The sequence below is a fragment of the Oncorhynchus mykiss genome, chromosome 12 (assembly GCF_057628025.1).
Source record: "Oncorhynchus mykiss isolate SJ-2025 chromosome 12, ASM5762802v1, whole genome shotgun sequence".
NCBI lineage: Eukaryota > Metazoa > Chordata > Actinopteri > Salmoniformes > Salmonidae > Oncorhynchus > Oncorhynchus mykiss.
The window spans coordinates 19,176,876-19,196,620 of NC_143033.1; the positions used below are offsets into that span (position 1 = coordinate 19,176,876).

The 19,745-nt window shown below is 40.9% G+C and overlaps 1 protein-coding gene and 1 long non-coding RNA gene across 2 annotated transcripts; one reads left to right on the forward strand and one right to left on the reverse strand.

Annotated features, from left to right (window-relative positions):
- Window positions 1–206: 206 nt before the first annotated feature.
- On the forward strand, window positions 207–13,348 carry LOC118937636 (uncharacterized). The gene is made up of 3 exons (XR_005034891.2): window positions 207–355; window positions 2,446–2,616; window positions 10,890–13,348. It is a non-coding gene; the product is annotated as an uncharacterized LOC118937636 (long non-coding RNA).
- A 167-nt stretch (window positions 13,349–13,515) lies between these two features.
- Window positions 13,516–15,893, reverse strand: rbp4l (retinol binding protein 4, like). The gene is made up of 5 exons (XM_021622908.3): window positions 15,775–15,893; window positions 15,240–15,357; window positions 14,840–14,976; window positions 14,219–14,544; window positions 13,516–14,012 (listed from the first exon to the last, which is right to left on the reverse strand). The coding sequence occupies exons 2-5, from the start codon at window positions 15,354–15,356 to the stop codon at window positions 14,002–14,004; spliced, it is 591 nt and encodes a 196-aa protein (XP_021478583.1). The 5' UTR covers window position 15,357; window positions 15,775–15,893; the 3' UTR covers window positions 13,516–14,001.
- Window positions 15,894–19,745: the final 3,852 nt, after the last annotated feature.

The window sequence follows — 19,745 nt, forward strand, 5'->3', positions numbered from 1 at the left end:
ATATAGATTTGAGGTACCATAAAGATACAAATAAATCCATAATCATTGCATAATCATCACTCTTCCTCATGAGTGTGGTAGTACTAATGATGGTGGATAAATAAGATAGTTTACTCGGGCTGTTTACCATAGAAAAAATGATCTGTGTAAGTGGGCGTTCCCTCTAGCGTGTCAGAATGCTCTCCTCATGAGCTCACGGTTCCTCCAGAATATCTGGCATGCTCAAGCGAGGAAGGGAACAGCTTGCTCTGGTCAACTGTGTCCCCACAGATGATCCATTATATTGACCAGATACTCAAGTGGCCGCTTGAACAATTATTCAAAAATGGAAGGCGATGGGAGGAGGCAAGATCAGGTGGGTCATTCTAGCGTGTGTGAACAACAGGCACTACTCCTGTATGAAGTGTTTTTTCTTAAAGTTTCTGGGACTTATATCAGTACACTCGTAACAACCTAAGCATTAAGAAAAGTATAATAAATCAAATAAGCGATCAGAAAAAATGTGGGTTAAGGTTGAGTGTCTTGCTTTTTCTTCTGTCTCTGTTAGGCCAAATTAAAAATACCATGTGCCACTAGAGGGAACAGTCTCCTATCTTGTGTTCTCACCATGCCACAATCACCACTGTTGAATAGTACAGAAAGGAAGTTAGAACAGGCTGGCAATGAAACCAGCCTGTTCTCATAGACTAGACATAACATAGTAAATGTAAATCCAGGACACTCAAATTAATATGACACATACATTTTTTTTTTTGTATGTTTTCATTTGTGAATGTTCATCATACATCTTGTATGATATGTTACAAATTACAATAACATACAAATATGTTATACATTTCAGATTAATAGGCAGTTGGTCAGGGTGGATGGTAGCTTGTTAACTTGAATGTCTAAGCAACCCAAAGTTTGCGTGATAAAATGTCATCACAGACAACATTACAATTTTAGCTAATTAGCAATTTTGCAACTACTTAGCATGATAGCTAACCCTCTTACCCTAACCCTTTGACCTAACTCCTAACCCTAGCCTTAACCTTAACCCTGACCTTAACCCTAGCCCTAACCTTAATGCTTAACCATAACTCCTAGCCTAGCTAAAATTAGACACATAGCTACAAATGTGCTGCATATAATATGTTTTGCAAATTCGTAACACATCATACGAATAGTAATTCGTAACATTTAATACTAAATGGATGATGGACACTCACAAATAAATACATACCATATGAAATGTAACATATCATAAGAATTTGAGTGTGCCAGATTTACATTTACTGTGTTACATCTACCCCTGAGTCCAGGATGATGCAACAGGTGTTTGTGAATGTTTACTTTATCTATTCATTCTCATGAAATAACTACAGTATTTCTCAGTGGGTGATCATGGTTTAAATATAGCTTTTTATACAACGGGTGGGTCTAATCCTGAATGCTGATAGGTTAAAAGCACATTCCAGCTGGTGTCTATTCCACAAGTTACATCCGGCTAAATCTATGATGTTAAAATGCATATTTACTCTGTTCCATCTGACTGCATTACCCACTGTCTCATCAGTGGCACAGCGGTCTAAGGCACTGCATGAGGTGTCACTACAGACACCCTGGTTCAAATCCAGGCTGTATCAGAACCAGCTGTGATTGGGAGTCCCATCGGGCGGTGCACAATTGGCCCAGTGTCGTCCAGGTTTGGCTGGTGTAGGCTGCCATTGTAAATAATCATTTGTTCTTAACTGTCTTGCCTAGTTAAATAAAGGTACAATTAAAAAATCAGCCCAGGCAGGGAAGTTAAGAACTTGCCAATGCCATGATTACTGTATATATGTGATAACCTTTGTATGCTTGCAATGCGCAATGACTGAAAAGTACTGGGTAAATGGAGATGTACTGCTTTTGTTCCCTGGCTGAGAATGGTCTGAACCTGTTGATTGTCACCCAGGCTCAAGGCCGAGATAGCATAGTGAGAAACCACAGTCTAGACATGTTTTACTCATCTTAGATACTTTGTATCCAATGTTAAGGTATGATTGACGGTAGGTTGTTCACACCACTAGTATAAGGAGCTTTGTCTCCTGTTTCGCCACACAGATCTTTACTATAGACTACTGAGGTACTCTGTATGTGAATCTCTGTCTGCAATTGCATTTTATTACTAAAGAGTTTTATACCAAGGTTCTGTGTCTGTCTATCTGGAAGACTGATTGTTAAAGGAAACTTACATCACCCCATGCACAGGACCACCCAACAGGAGAAAACAGTTCCTGAATAACTAGCTTGATAAGCCTATTGCAACTCCGCTATTCTGTTAATACACAAAGTCACATTTTGTGTGGGCCATATTCACATGGGGACTTTCCGGGTAAAGGCTTTGAAGGCTCACACAAATAATTACATATTAGAACTAACTTGATAATTTAATAGGATATCTGTGGTCTCATGATTCAGGAGTTGAGGCCGTTGAGCTGGTGTGAGAGAGAACTGACTTACAGAACTGTCCTAGACTGGACCTAGTCTGGACCTAGCTGGACCTAGTGTGGACCTAACTGGACCTGGACCAGTGGAGTCTCTGTCTGCCAGTATTCACAGTTCACAGACTACAGGAGAACAACTGAGCAGGTAAATCCACTTATATTATTAACTATGGCTCTTACAAAGAGGTTCTGTGAGGAGAAGCTTTAATTAGCAATCTGGCGTCTGAGGGACTGGTGAGTGGGACCATCTGGACCAGTGGAAAACAAAACAACAACACAATAGACTCAAAACAAACTAGCTACACTGTTATTAAAAAGGCCAGCTCTTTGAAACTACTTAGCATGTTAGCTAATCCTTACCTTAACCCTTTAACCTAACTCCTAATCCTAACAATAACCCTAAACTTAAATCTTTAACCTAACACTTAACCCTAAAGCTAACCCTTTAACAGAATTCCTAACCTTAACCATAACCATAACCATAACCTCTAACCCTAAGCCCGAGCCTTGCTAAACATTAAGTTTAACCACCTAGCCACCGAGCTACAAATTGTAGTTTGTTACATATCATAAATTTTTCAAATTCATAACATATTGTAAGAAATTGCCGTTAATGACATATTGCGCTAACTGAAATTCATGTCATATGAATTGTAATTCGTATCATACAAGATGTATGATGGACAATCACAAATAAATACATACCATATGAAATGTAACATATCATAAGAATTTGAGTGTGCCAGATTTACATTTACTGTGTTACATCTACCCCTGAGTCCAGGATGATGCAACAGGTGTTTGTGAATGTTTACTTTATCTAAATACAGTGCCTTCAGAAAGTATTAATATCCCTTGACTTATTCCACATTTTGTGTTACAGCCTGAATTCAAAATTGATAAAATATTTTTTTCCACCCATCTACACACAATACCCCATAATGACTGTGAAAATATATTTTTCGAAAAGTTAGCAAATTTACTGAAAAATAAATACAGAAATTTGTCATCTACATAAGTAGTTACCGCTGAGACAATACATTTTAAAATCACAGTTGGCAGCAATTACAGCTGAAAGTCTTTCTGGGTACGTCTCTAATAGCTTTGCACACTTGTCCTGGATTGTACAATATTCACACATTATTATTTTTAAAATTATTCAAGCTCTGTCAAGTTGGTTGCTGATCATTGCTAGACAGCCATTTTCAAGCCATGCCGTAGATTTTAAAGCTGATTAAGTCAAAACTGTACCTTGGCCCCTCAGGAACATTCAATTTCATCTAGGGAAGCAACTCCAGTGTATATTTGGCCTTGTGTTTTTGGTTATTGTCCTGCTGAAAGGTGAATTTGTCTCCCAGTGTCTGTTGGAAAGCAGACTGAACCAGGATTTCCTCTTGGAGTTTGCCAGTGCTTGACGCTATTCTGTTTCTTTTGATCATAAAAAACGTAGTCCTTGCCGATGACAAACATACCCATAACATGACGCAGCCACCACCATGCTTGGATATGAAGAGTGGTACTCAGTGACGTGTTGCGTTGGATTTGTCCCAAACATAACACTTTGTATTTAGGACATAAAGTGCCTACGGAAAGTATTCAGACCCCTTGACCATTTCCACATTTTGTTACGCTACAGCCTTATTCTAAAATTGATTTAAAAAATAAATCAGAAACACAGAATACCCCATAATGACAAAGCAAAAACAGGTTATTATACATTTTTGCAAATGTATTAAAGATAAAAAACAGAAATACATTATTTATGTAAGTATTCTGACCCTTTGCTATGAGACTCAAAATTGAGTTCAGGCGCATCCTGTTTCCAATGATCACCCTTGAAATGTTTCTGCAACTTAAGTTCCTTCGGCGTACACATCATGGACAAACTGAAATGGTCCACCCACACAGACAGTGTGGTCAAGAAGGCGCAATAGCGCCTCTTCAACCTCAGGAGGCTGAAGAAATGTGGCTTGTCACCTAAAACCCTCACAACAGACACACAATTGAAAGCATCCTGTCGAGCTGTGTCACCGCCTGGTACGGCAATTGCACTGCCCTCAACCGCAAGGCTCTCCAGAGGGTGATGCGGTCTGCATAATGCATCACCGGGGGGCAAACTGCCTGCCCTCCAGGACACACCTACAGCACCCGATGTCACAGGAAGGCCAAAAAGATAATCAAGCACAACAACCACCTGAGCCACTGCCTGTTCACCCCGCTACCATCCAGAAGACGAGGTCAGTACAAGTGCATCAAAGCTGGGACCGAGAGACTGAAAAACTGCTTCTATCTCAAGGTCGTCAGACTGTTAAATACATTTATAAATCTTCTTCAGGATCGGTGGGTCCCCTGCGGGATGGTTGAGCTAATCTAGGTTAATGAGATTAGCATGAGGTTGTAAGTAACAAGAACATTTCCCGGGACATAGGCATATCTGATATTGGCAGAAAGCTTAAATTCTTGTTAATCTAACTGCACTGTCCAATTTACAGTAGCTATTATAGTGAAAGAATACCATGCTATTGTTTGAGGAGAGTACACTGTTTTGAACATGAAAAGTTATTAGGAAACAGATTAGGCACATTTGGGCAGTCTCAATTCAAAGTTTTGAATAGAAATGCAATGGTTCTTTGGATCAGTCTAAAACTTTGCGCATACACAGCTGCCACCTAGTGGCCAAAATCCAAATTGCACCTGGGCTGGAATAGTACAGTATAGCCTTTCTCTTGCATTTCAAAGATGGTACAATTCTTTTTATGTATTCTTTTACCAGATCTAATGTGTTATATTCTCCTACACCCCTTTCACATTTCCACAAACTTCAAAGTGTTTATTTTCAAATGGTATCAATAAAATACATATCCTTGCTTCAGGGCCTGAGCTATAGGCAGTTAGATTTGGGTATGCCATTTTAGGCAAGAATTGAGAAAAAAGGGTCCGATCCTTAAAATTTATTTTAATGCCAACATAGACTAAAATCATTAGCCACTTTAATAAATGGATCACTGGTCACTTTTACAAAATGCCACTTTAATAATGTTTACATAAAGTTGATCTCGGAATTTTACATGCACCTTAGCCAAATACATTTAAACTCACAATTCCTGACATTTAAAAAGTAAAAAGTCCCTGTCTTAGGTCAGATAGGATCACCACATTATTTTAAGAATGTGAAATATCAGAATAATAGTAGAGAGAACGATTTATTTCAGTGTTTATTTCTTTCATCACATTCCCAGTGGGTCAGAAGTTTATATACACACAATTAGTATTTGGTAGCATTGCCTTTAAATTGTTTACATTGGGGCAAACATTTCAGGTAGCCTTCCACAAGCTTGCCACAATAAGTTGGTTGAATTTTGGCCCATTCCTCCTGACAGAGCTGGTGTAACTGAGTCAGGTCTGTAGGCTTCCTTGAGCACACACGCTTTTTCAGTTCTGCTCACACATTTTCTATAGGTCTGAGGTCAGGGCTTTGTGATGGCCACTCCAATATCTTGGACTTTGTTGTCCTTAGGCCATTTTGCCACAACTTTGGAAGTATACTTGTGGTCATTGTCCATTTGGAGGACCCATTTGCGACCAAGCTTTAACTTCCTGACTGATGTCTTGAGATGTTGCTTCAATATATCCATATAATTTTCCTTCCTCATGACGCCATCTATTTATAGTGCACCAGTCCCTCCTGCAGCAAAGCACCACCACAACATGATGATGCCACCCCCATGCTTCACGGTTGGGATGGTGTTCATCGGCTGGCAAGCCTCCTCCTTTCCCTCCAAACATAACAATGGTCTTTATGGCCAAGCAGTCCCATTTTTCTTTCATCACACCAGAGGACATTTCTCCAAAAAGTATGATCTTTGTCCCCATGTGCAGTTGCAAACCGTAGTCTGGCGTTTTTATGGCGTTTTTGAGGTAGTGGCTTCTTCCTTGCTGAGCGGCCTTTCAGGTTATGTCGATATAGTTCTCGTTTTACTGTGGATATAGATACTTGTGTACCTGTTTCCTCCAGCATCTTCACAAGGTCATTTGCTGTTGTTCTGGGATTGATTTTCACTTTTCGCACCAAAGTACGTTCATCTCTAGGAGACAGAACGCGTCTCCTTCCTGATCGGTATGATGGCTGCGTGATCCCATGGTGTTTATACTTGCATACTATTGTTTGTACAGATAAACGTGGTACCTTCAGGCGTTTGGAAATTGCTCCCAAGGATGAATTAGACTTGTGGAGGTCTCCAATTTTGATTTTGATTTTCCCATGATGTCAAGCAAAGAGGCACTGAGTTTGAAGGTAGGCCTTGAAATACATCCACAGGTACACCTCCAATTGACTCAAATTATGTCAATTAGCCTATCAGAAGCTTCTAAAGCCATGACATCATTTTCTGGAATTTTCCAAGCTGTTTAAAGGCTCAGTCAATTTAGTGTATGTAATCTTCTGACCGACTGGAATTGTGATACAGTGAATTATAAGTGAAATAATCTGTCTGTAAACAATTGTTGGAAAAATTACTTGTGTCATGCACAACGTAGATGTCCTAACCGACTTGCCAAAACTATAGTTTGTTAACAAAACATTTGTGGAGTGGTTGAAAAATGAGTTTGACTCCATCCTAAGTGTATGTAAACTTCCGACGTCAACTGTATCTTACGTAACTCATCTCATATGTGTATACTGAATTTTATACCATCTATTGCATCTTGCCTATGCTGCTCGGCCATTGCTCATCTATGTATTTTTATGTACATATTCTTATTCCATCCCTTTACATTTGTGTGTATTGGGTAGTTGTTGTGCAATTGTTAGATTGCTTGTTAGACATTACTGCACTGTTGGAACTAGAAGCACAAGCATTTCGCTACCCTCGCATTAACTTCTGATAACCATGTGTATGTGAACAATAAAATTTGATTTGATTTAGCATGACACCTCCACCCCTGAATGGACTGGAATGCCACCACAGGCCTCCTACATTGCCTGGAAAATGGCCATACGTTCAATGGTGTTTGCGATCATACACCTTCCACCCCATATGTAACATGGTTATATTGGTGATTCCCCTTGTCACTTTATTGTTAAGCCAATGGGTTTTTGGTTTTATTTTTGTCTTGCCTTCACCTACTCAACATGGCAGCTTATTGGCTGGTTTGCGTAGCTTGCTTATGAGGGAGGATGTTTCAGTTAAAATCATCACAGTGACCTACCTCCACCTGCTTTTTTCAATTTTTACTAACAACATGCCACTGACTTGACTGAAATGATTGCAACACTCATCAAAGAGCTGCAGTTAGTTTCAGATGGATGTACACAGAGAGCTAATATTAATAATATGCATGTCAATCTCTCCTGGCTGAAAGTGGAGGAGAGATTGATTTCATCACTATTTTGAAATCTGTGAATGTATTGTAATGTTTTACATTTGTATAAACTGCCTTAATTTTGCTGGACCCCAGGAAGAGTAGCTGCTGCGTTGGCAGCAGCTAATGGGGATCCATTTCTGGAAGCTTGCTTCAGAGCTCGGGTATTTTATGTATACCAGGAAGCTAGTTTCTTATGGCAAATGTTTTTTGTTTTTAGGGGTGCGACTGCATCTAGGGTATTGCGCAAGGTAAAATTGAGTTCCTCAGTTAGGTGGTTAACTGATTTTTGTACTCTGAGACTTTTGATTTAACCAAGGATCATCAAAAGTCGTGCTATACATTCTCGGACAACCCAAAGATTCCTAGATGCCCTTCCAGACACCCTCTGCCTACCCCAAAATCAGTTAACCACCTAACTGAGGAACTCAATTTAAACTTGCGCAATACCCTAGATGCAGTCGCACCCCGAACAACAAATAACATTTGTTATAAGAAACTAGCTCCCTGGCATACAGAAAGAACCTGAGCTCTGACGCAAGCTTCCAGAAAATTGTAACGGAAATGGCGCCACACCAAACTGGAAGTCTTCCAACTAGCTTGGAAAGAGAGTACCGTGCAGTATCGAAGAGCCCTCACTGCTGCTCGATCATCCTATTTTTCCAACTTAATTGAGGAAAATAAGAACAATCCAAAATGTATTTTTGATACTGTCGCAACGCTAACTAAAAAGCATCATTCCCCAAGAGAGGATGGCTTTCACTTCAGCAGTGATACATTCATGAACTTCTTTGAAGGAAAGATCATGATCATTAGAAAGCAAATTACGGACTCCTCTTTAAATCTGCCGATTCCTCCAAAGCTCAGTTGTCCTGAGTCTGCACAACTCTGCCAGGACCTAGGATCAAGGGAGACACTCAAGTGTTTTAGTACTATATCTCTTGACACAATGTTGAAAATAATCATGGCCTCTAAACCTTCAAGCTGCGTACTGGACCCTATTCCAACTAAACTGCTGAAAGAGATGCTTCCTGTGCTTGGCCATCCTATGCTGAACATAATAAACGGCTCTCTATCCACCGGATGTGTACCAAACTCACTAAAAGTGGCAGTAATAAAGCCTCTCGTGAAAAAGCCAAACCATGGCCCAGAAAATATAAAAAACTAGCGGCCTATATCGAATCTCCCATTCCTCTCAATTTTTTTTGAAAAAGCTATTGCGCAGTATCTCACTGCCTTCCTGAAGACAAACAATGTATGTGAAACGCTTCAGTCCGGTTTTAGACCCCATCATAGCACTGAGACTGCACTTGTGAAGGTGGTAAATTACCTTTTAATGGCGTCAGATCGAGGCTCTGCATCTGTCCTCATGCTCCTAGACCTTAGTGCTGCTTTTGATACCATTGATCACCACATTCTTTTGGAGAGATTGGAAACCCAAATTGGTCTACACGGACAAGTTCTGGCCTGGTTTAGATATTTTCTGTCAATGTTTTGTCCTCTGACAAATCAACTGTAAATTTCGGTGTTCCTCAAGGTTCCGTTTTAGGACCACTATTGTTTTCACTATATATCTTACCTCTTGGTGATGTCATTCGGAAACATAATGTTAACTTTCACTGCTATGCGGATGACAAACAGCTGTACATTTCGATGAAACATGGTGAAGCACCAAAATTGCCCTCCCTGGAAGCCTGTGTTTCAGACTTAACGAAGTGGATGGCTGCAAATTTTCAACTTCTAAACTTGAACAAAACAGAGATGATTGTTCTAGGACCCAAGAAACAAAGAGATCTTCTGTTGAATCTGACAATTGATCTTGATAGTTGTACAGTTGTTTCAAATAAAACTGTGAAGGACCTCTGCGTTACTCTGAACCCTGATCTCTCTTTTGACGAACATATCAAGACTGTTTCAAGGACAGCTTTTTTCCATCTACGTAACATTGCATGAGTCAGAAACTTTCTGTCCAAAAATGATGCAGAAAAATGTATCCATGCTTTTGTCACTTCTAGGTTAGACTACTGCAATGCTCTACTTTTCGGCTACCCGGATAAAGCACTAAATAAACTTCAGTTAGTGCTAAACACGACTGATAGAAACTTGACTAAAACCAAAAAATGTGATCACATTACTCCAGTGCTAGCCTCTCTACACTTGCTTCCTGTTAAGGCAAAGGCTGATTTCAAGGTTTTACTGCTAACCTACAAAGCATTACATGGGCGTGCTCCTACCTATCTTTCTGATTTGGTCCTGCCGTACATACCTACACGTACGCTACGGTCACAAGACGCAGGCCTCCTAACTACCCCTAGAATTTCTAAGCAAACAGCTGGAGGCAGGGCTTTCTCCTATAGAGCTCCATTTTTATGGAATGGTCTGCCTACCCATGTGAGAGACGCAGACTCGGTCTCAACCTTTAAGTCTTCATTGAAGACTCATCTCTTCAGTAGGTCCTATGATTAAGTGTAGTCTGGCCCAGGAGTGTGTGAACGGAAAAGCACTGGAGCAACGAACCGTGCTTGCTGTCTCTGCCTGGCCGGTTCCCCTCTCTCCACTGGGATTCTCTGCCTCTAACCCTATTACAGGAGCTGAGTCACTGGCTTACTGATGCTCTTCCATGCCGTCCCTAGGAGGGTTGCGTCACTTGAGTGGGTTGAGTCACTGACGTGATCTTCCTGTCTGGGTTGGCATCCCCCCTTGGGTTGTGCCATGGTGGAGATCTTTGTGGGTTATACTCGGCCTTGTCTGAGGATGGTAAGTTGTGGTTGAAGATATCCCTCTAGTGGTGTGGGGCTGTGCTTTGGCAAAGTGGGTGGGGTTATATCCTGCCTGTTTGTCCCTGTCCGGGGATATCGTCGGATGGGGCCACAGTGTCTCCTGACTCCTCCTTTCTCAGCCTCCAGTATTTATGCTGCAGTAGTTTGTGTCGGGGGCTAGGGTCAGTCTGTTATATCTGGAGTATTTCTCCTGTCTAATCCAGTGTCCTGTGTGAATTTAAGTATGCTCTTTTTAATTTTCTCTTTCTATCTCTTTCTCTCTTTCTCTCTCTCGGAGGACCTGAGCCTTAGGACCATGCCTCAGGACTACCTGGCCTGATGACTCCTTGCTGTCCCCAGTCCACCGGGCCGTGCTGCTGCTCCAGTTTCAACTGTTCTACCTGCGGCTATGGAACCCTGACCTTTTCACCGGATGTGCTACCTGCCCCAGACCTGCTGTTTTCAACTCTCTAGAGACAGCAGGAGTGGCAGAGATACTCTGAATGATCGGCTATGAAATGCCAACTGACATTTACTTCTGAGGTGCTGAGCTGTTGCACCCTCGACAACCACTGTGATTATTATTATTTGACCCTGCTGGTCATCTATGAACATTTGAACATCTTGGCCACTCGGCACAGCCAGAAGAGGACTGGCCACCCCTCATAGCCTGGTTACTCTCTATGTTTCTTCCTAGGTTCAGCCCTTTCTAGGGAGTTTTTCCTAGCCACCGTGCTTCTACACCTGCATTGCTTGCTGTTTGGGGTTTTAGGCTGGGTTTCTGTACAGTACTTTGAAATATCAGCTGATGTAAGAAGGGCTTTATAAATACATTTGATTTGATCCATAATAAATACAAATACCTCCATCTCTACCTCCTCCTCCATCTCTACCCCCACCTCCACCCCCACCTCCACCTCCATCTCTACCTCCTCCTCCAACTCTATCTCTATCACCACTTCTCTCTACCCCCACCTCCACCTCTATCTCTACCTTCACCTCCACCTCTATCTCAACCTCCTCCTCCAACTCTACCCCCACCTCCACCTCTATCTCTACCTTCACCTCCACCTCTATCTCAACCTCCTCCTCCAACTCTATCTCTATCACCACTTCTCTCTACCTCCACCTCTATCTCTATCTCCACCTCTCTCTACCTCTACCGCCACCTCGATCTCTATCTCTACCTCCACCTCTATCTCTATCTCCACCTCTCTCTACCTCTACCGCCACCTCAATCTCTATCTCTACCTCCACCTCTATCTCTACCTCCACCTCTATCTCCACCTCCACCTCTATGTCCACCTCTGTCTCTACCTCTCCCCAGTGGCGCAGTGGTCTAAGACACTGCATCTCAGTGCAAGAGGTGTCACTGCAGTACCTGATTTGAATCCAGGCTGCATCACATCCTGCCGTGATTGGGAATCTGAAAGGGTGGCGCACAATTGGCCCAGCGTCATCCAGGGTAGGCCGTCATTGTAAATAATAATTTATTCTTAACTGACTTGATTAGTTAAATAAAAAATACCTCTACCTCAAATTCTGCCTCTCTCTGTCAAGTTTGCTTCCGTTGTTCGCCAAACATAGGAGTACTCACCTGTGGTCTTTTTATCCATACCAAAGGTCTGATTGCAAAGTGAACATTTATGCAATCACTGTTTGCACATGTGAAGAGAGAAAGTGATCAATTGATAATTCAGCTTAGCTTGTTGAACAGTGTTGCTTTTCATTTGCACACAATAGATTTTAATTGTGAAGGTTGTGCCAAAGGTAGAGAATTGTGTGTTGTGTTTTGCCAAATGTTTGTTGAGGTAGGAAAATGATGTGGATATATTGAAGAAACATCTCAAGACATCAGTCAGGAAGGTAAAGCTTGGTCGTAAATGGGTCCTCCAAATGGATAATGACCCCAAGCATACTTCCAAAGTTGTGGTAAAATGGCTTAAGGACAACAAAGTCAAGGTATTGGAGTGGCCATCACAAAGCCCTGACCTCAATCCTATAGAAAATGTGTGGGCAGAACTGAAAAAGCGTGTGCGAGCAAGGAGGCCTACAAACCTGACTCAGTTACACCAGCTCTGTCAGGAGGAATGGGCCAATATTAACTGAACTTATTTTGGGAAGCTTGTGGAAGGCTACCCGAAATGTTTGACCCAAGTTAAACAATTTAAAGGAAATGCTACCAAATACTAATTGAGTGTATGTAAACTTCTGAACCACTGAGAATAAAATCTGAAATAAATAATTCTCTCTACTATGATTCTGATGTTTCACATTCTGAAAATAAAGTGGTGATCCTAACTGACCTTAAGACAGGGAATTTTTCTTGGAATTAACTGTCAGGAATTGTGAAAAACTGAGTTTAAATGTACTTGGCTAAGGTGTATGTAAACTTCCTACTTCAACTGTATCCACCTCACTCTCAGAGAAAAGAAATAGTACTGCTAGGTTTTGCGCTGTCGAATAGGGGGAGGGGGTATTCAACCCAATGTTAGGTAGGTACCCTGTTTGGTATACTCAGTGTAGTATTCATGTCCAGATAGATTTGGTTGAATTTGCTGGACTAAAAATATAATGACTAAAAACTGAAAGTGATATTGCGCAGCTCCATGTCGCAAGGATTTGTACACAATTCCTGAATGCTGAAAATGTCTGATCTTTGTTTTAAAGTATCTGTGACTAAAAGATTCGTATCTGTATTCCCAGTGATGTGAAAAACATAGATTAACTGTGAACTCAGTAAAATCTTTGAAATTGTTGAGCGTTGCGTTTATATTTTTGTTCAGGGTAACTTTGAGGGTTGTTGTGGTGCTTTGTCTCAGTGTTGGTCTCAAATGTACCTCAGGTATCGCTCTTTATAAACTGGGTGTTTTGCGCCTTTAATGCTGATTGGGTGAAAGCCATAGCATATCAGACCAGATACCAAGGGTATGACAAAGCATTTATTTTTACTGCTCTAATTACATTGGTAACCAGTCTATAATAGCAAAAAGGCTGCTCGGGGGTTTGTGATGTATGGCCATTTACCATGGCTAAGGTCTGTATCAAGGCACTCCGCATTGCGTCGTGTGGTAGAACAGCCCTTAGCCATGGTATATTGGCCATATACCACACACACTCAGGCCTTTTTGCTTAAATGCAGTCTTGATCAAACATGGATACAACTCAGAGATTTGTTGAAAAAAAAGAAGATACATTTTAACACACACACTTGACTTGACAGAACACACCAACCTAATTGAGCAACCCTTCCCTTGAGACAATGGGTGGCTGAGGCGGGCTTCTTCCCTCCCGCCTCGCAACACGGTCTATTCATTTCTACAGCGCTGCTATGGATGCATCCATCGGCCCTGGAGGCCTCTTCTCATGCCAGCATGTTTAAGGAATTGAGCACAGGGTGTGCTGCCCACTTAGCAAGCTCCTGTAGATGAAAGAGAAAAATAAGTTTGGTTATGGAGCATGAATAAGTTATGTTCCTAAGGTTGTGAATAGTTTTTTATTGTATTTTAACTACAACTCTAAGCTCCCACTTATCTTTCATTCATTAATCAGGATGCTCTGGATAAATGCTCTCATTGCAATTATCCAGATGGGATCTCATTTTTTTCCATGCTGTGTCCAACTCACCGGACTGCAGGACAGGCTCGAACTGGCCAGCCATGCAGATCTCCTCCTGTTTCCCACGGACAATGCGCTGGATGGCTGGGGGTAGGCCACGTGGGTTACGGGAGAAGATCAGGGAGTAACCATCCTCGCAGCTTCCATCCTCCTTCAGTGTACGGCAGGCGTAGGTGATGGCATAGTTGTCATAGTCGGTGTCAATCACCCAGTAGTTGTCACCTCCACTGGACAGGTAGCTGGCCAGCCCCTGGTAGTTCATAAACATCTTGCCGGGGGTGGTGGGGTTAGGCACACTGTACTGGGCAGCCATGTCAGCACACACAACCCAGAACCTGTCATCACAACAACACACACTCATCAGCACACAATCCAGAACAAACTCAAACTCATATTAGCTCTCGCAAAACAGAACCGGAGGTCAAATACAAACGCAACATTATTGCGATCCATAACATACACTGTAAACTGTTGTCTATATTTCCTGTCCACAAAATCTTGTTGTCTAACAGACAAATTGTTTAGATTAATGTTCGGATATCAAACCACATTCCTCTGTACAATTAGACAATTAGTTTAGACTCTATGCTTTATATGCTAGTTATTAAAAGTTGATATAGACCTACTCACCCGAAGAGAGTGACACGTCCCTTGGAGGAGGCTGTCATAGTGCCGTCATCATCAATGGTGTACTCAGCGGAGATGTTGTCCTGGAGGAATAGTCCCTCGGGGTCCTTCTTCTGAAGGGCATACCACTTCCCTGCATACTGCCACAGAGAGAAACAGAACAAAACCAGAAAGGTGAGAAATGCTCACACATACCGTAGACAGTGATGGAGATGAGGGTGGAAATTCAGAGCACTAAATGTATATATGGAGACGTAAGACTTAATCAGTAGATCATTGTAATAATCTCATATTCATTTACGTTAAACATTCTCGTACAGCCATGTTTATCCAATCATGTTTAGAACTGTTTTTGTCTGTCTAGGGATGTGACCCATAATGTATGTACTGTAGCAAAGCTCACCCTCTTCGGTTCAAAGTCCTCCTTGACTGTGAAGCTGTCGACCACGCAGGAGGCAGACCAGGTGTGTTCCACGCAGGCCATCAGGACCATGAGGAGAGTCAGCTTTGAGGATCCCATGCTGCATAGCAGAGAGAGAGGGAGAGAGAGAGAGAGAGAGAGAGAGAGAGAGAGAGAGAGAGAGAGAGAGAGAATGGGGATGAACTGACCACACTAGACAAAATATACACTAGATCAGGAGAGAGAGCCTCAAATGAAGTTAGTAAACACACTAGTAGTTGTAGTAAAATTACATAAACATTTTTTTTTAGGAACGATGGTCATTCTGTTACATGTTCATAGGGTCCTGAGGTAGAAATGAGCTGTCCAATCCCATATTTCGCATGCACATATATACAAAAGCACAACTCATTCTTAGCTAACTAGTATCTTCCAAAATAAATTCATACTGTATTCAAGAACAATATTTACGTTTTCAGTAAGATAATCAAGTTATATTATATCCACGGCTCCTCTTTACCAAGTGGCTGGACCTTACCTTTCTTTGTAAAGATGAGCAGCAAGTAGAACTCAGTGATCTCTGTTTTGTGGTTGTCCGTTAGGTTGTGGAGTCTCTTGTGTTTGGGGTCCTTTATATACACGAACACAGACAAGCTTAATGATTATTTTCACTTCTTGTAAGTAAATAAGGTGATTAAATCGCGGGTTAATCCGGTTGGTGAAATTCCGACTATAATCTGGCTTCACCTCTGAACCCGCCCATGCCTCCCGTAAAAACAATTAGGGCTTTATGTAACTGTGAAGAAACACACACACAAACACACACACACTTACAATGGGAAAATGTATTCTACAAACACAGAGGACCAGCAAGATTAGAGAAAACAGAGCCAGCAGTAATGAGCATTAGTTGTTGTGTTCCAGCACATAAATCATTACTATGCTGATGGAATACTAGTGTCGTTCCACAAAATAAGTGTATTTTGCGTCATTCTTGATATTTTAAGTTGAAATTTTGCACCAAATATAATTTTAAAAGCTGTTATATTAATTTAAGTTCTCTTTATACAATAAATCAGTGCCAAAATTCAGCCTACTGACATGTTCATTTCTGAGACTTACAGAAAGATTTTAACCCACCTAACCCAGGTTTAAGATTTCACTCTGATTGTAAGCCCTAGTTGTTTTGTTCCTTTGACAAAGTTATTTCTGAAGATTATTATTATTTATTTCATGTGATTAGTGATTCATTTTGAAGTAAAAAACAACATGTCCTTCATTTTAAAGTCAACCCCACACTCTAGAAAAAAATGTGCTATCGGCTGTCCCCATAGGAGAACCATTTGAAGAACCCTTGTTGGTTCAATGTAGAAGACTTTTGGTTCCAAGTAGAATTGTTTTGGGTTCCATGTAGAATCCTATCCACAGAGGGTTCTACACAGAACTCAAAATGGTTCTACATGGAACCAAAAGGGTTTTATCTGGAACCAAAAAGGGTTCCCCTATGGGGAATGCCAAAGGGTGTGATAGGTGAACTTAAATCTCATTTTTACATTTTAGTAAATTAGTAGACACTCTTATCCAGAGCAACTTGCAGTAATGAGCTCATACATTTTTGTTCTGGTCCCCAGTGGAAATCAAACCCAGAACCCTGGCATTGTAAGTGCCATGCTCTACCAATTGAGCCACGCGGGATTACTCTCATTTTAAAATGTTAAAACCATATTCCTTTTTTTATTATTATTCAAAAGAATCATTGAACATCTAGTAGTCAAATCATAGTTTAAAACAGGTGAGCTGGTTCTATGCTTTTTGGCAATTTTCTGGTGTTTTGTGGTGAAAAACTGACCGGGTTGAGCATAACACGTCCAGCCTGTTACCCATAAAAAGACAGGCAAAAAGAGAAGAAAAAAAAGCATTTTATTTTGTGAAACTTCCATTCCTGCTGTCACAATGGGATTTATGGCTAATTGAAAATGAAATTGTCAACCCTGTAACTTAATTTGGCACTTAACATGTATTTTATTTAACTTCTTGAGATGTGCTCTTTACGTGACAGAATGTATATATAAAAAAGAAATAAAAATCACCCACTGCCAGCACTGCTCAGTTGTAGACCTTGACACTAGTTTGGAGATCCTGAAGTATGATACAGCCAGCTGGCTAAAAGTCTCAATATTGTAGTCTCATCCATCAGCTGAATCTCTCTGTCAAGTTATTGCTATCTGGTAGCAATTAGCCTGGGGACAAGGTGTGCTGTGTGAGCTAGTGTTTTTATAGATAGGCTTTGTTTGACTCTGATCCATGTATATGTGATGTACATAACTGGCATGGCTTTAAGGTTATGTTTGTAACGTAACACTTGTGTTCTATGGAGACTCCGTGTATGAACTCAGCTGGAAACAACATGATACAATAAACACTAACGCTTCTGTTGTGTCACATACACATGAACGCACTCACACACGCACACACACACACACACACACACACACACACACGCACACACACACACACACACACACACACACACACACACACACACACACACACACACACAATTTCCATTTTGAGCCTGCAGGGTGAGGCTGAAATGTCCTAGATTGCTCTCTTCATCTGGAGAGATTCACCCTGATCAGGTGACTTTAATAATATTGTGTAACAAGTGCCATGTGAGATGACCTCACCAGGATCTTAGTATAGTTGCATGATCGTAGTTATTTAAGAAGACCTATTTTTACCACAAGCATGTACTGTGTCAATGGAGTCTCTCTTCTGCTGAGGCTTTTCTCATCCACCTGCACTGGTGTAAAGTACTTCAGTAAAAATACCTTAAAGTACTACTTCAGTCGTTTTCTGGAGTAGCTGTACTTTACTATTTTTGACAACTTTTCCTTTTACTTCACTACATTCCTAAAGAAAATAATGTACTTTTCACTCCATATATTATCCCGGAGAACAACCCTGGTCATCCCTACTGACTCTGATCTGGCGGACTCACTAAACACAAACACTTTGTTGGAGTGTGCCCCTAGCTATCTGTACAAATTATGAAAATAGTGCCGTCTGGTTTTCTTAATATAAGGAATGTGAAATTATTCATACTTTTACTTTTGATACTTAAATACATTTAAAACCAAATACTTTTAGATTTTTACTGGGTGACTTTCACTTTTACTTGAGTCATTTTCTATGAAGGTATCTTTACTTTTACTCAAGTATTACAATTAGGTATTTTTCCCACCACTGTCCACCTGTTACCAGTATAAGAGTGTAATCCCAGTACCTGGAGCCTCCTGCCAGGAGCTGTCTGGAGTTCTCTGGGGACATTTTGTTCTGAGGAGTGGACACAGAGGATGATGGCAAAGGGCATGAATGATTGGCTAATGGGCTCTGCAGAGGAGTGGCACCACCCCTCTTCATTGAATCTTCATTAATTTAACTAAAGGCACTTCCAGTAGTTAGAGCATTGTGTACTGTAATCTTTCTCAACACAACTTTGAGGCATTACACCCAGTGTTATTGTCTATTTCTGGGATAGCTCTTTGGGCATTAGTAGTTCTTTAGTTGTTATGTAGTTCTTTAGTTGTTCTGTAGTTCTTTAGTTGGTCTGTAGTTCTTTAGTTGGTCTGTAGTTTGGTAGTTCTTTAGATGTAATACAGTTGTTTAGTTGTTCTGTAGTTCTTTAGCTGTTCTGTAGTTCTTTGAAAAGCCACATACTGTGCTTGCAAACTCCAAGCTGATGCCTGTACAATATTTATGCTTGTAACACCACACTTGATCTTAGACCTCAGGGAAGATTGCTGGCACATGGATGTCTATTGACAACATCATATGATATTGTACTGCGTTAGACAACGCCCAGCTTTTTCTGTACAGGTATTTTGGTTACCAGGTTACTGTAATCATTTAGACCAGTGGAAAGTAAGTCTAGGCCTGTTGTTGCTTTTTATTCATTCAACCTTTGGGATAGAGGCTGAGAGGGAGCATACATTTGCTGACTATATCTGGCATATCAAATTAATTGAACTGATATTGAAGAATTATAGTGCCAATAGAAAATAACAGAAGGAGTATGACAAACAAGCAACAGTACTAATATGTACTGGTTAAACAAAATCTCTTGAATACAACTATTTTGATGGCTTGAATCTTAATGGCATGGTCAGCCTCAGTAGCAATGATTAACAGTACAAGCACAATTAGCTTGGTCCTTAGTATGAGCCGGCTGCCATCTTGTGTTGTAACACTGTATCTCTAGGTTAAAATGTGGCCCATGCACCAGCGATCACAAAGGGGCAAGAGTTCATTGGTGACGAACAGGTAATGTAGAGGCCTGCAATGGTTGGATTAATATTACAACTAGTGTCATTGGATGTGTACATGTGTTAAATCCCTCATCTCCATGTGTAGAGAGTATCTCAGATAATATAATGCCTTGGGATCAACAGTTCCTCTGCTGTCAGGTCTGTCAGTTCCCCTTGCTGCATGCATACACTATGTACTGAC

Excerpts from the sequence above, each read along its gene's own strand:
- rbp4l (XM_021622908.3), bottom strand. The coding sequence starts at position 15,356 with ATGGGATCCTCAAAGCTGACTCTCCTCATGGTCCTGATGGCCTGCGTG. Across the intron at positions 14,977-15,239 it reads AGGACTTTGAACCGAAGAGG|TATGCAGGGAAGTGGTATGC; the intron begins GTGAGCTTTGCT and ends TCTCTGTGGCAG. Across the intron at positions 14,545-14,839 it reads GGACGTGTCACTCTCTTCGG|GTTCTGGGTTGTGTGTGCTG; the intron begins GTGAGTAGGTCT and ends TTGTGATGACAG.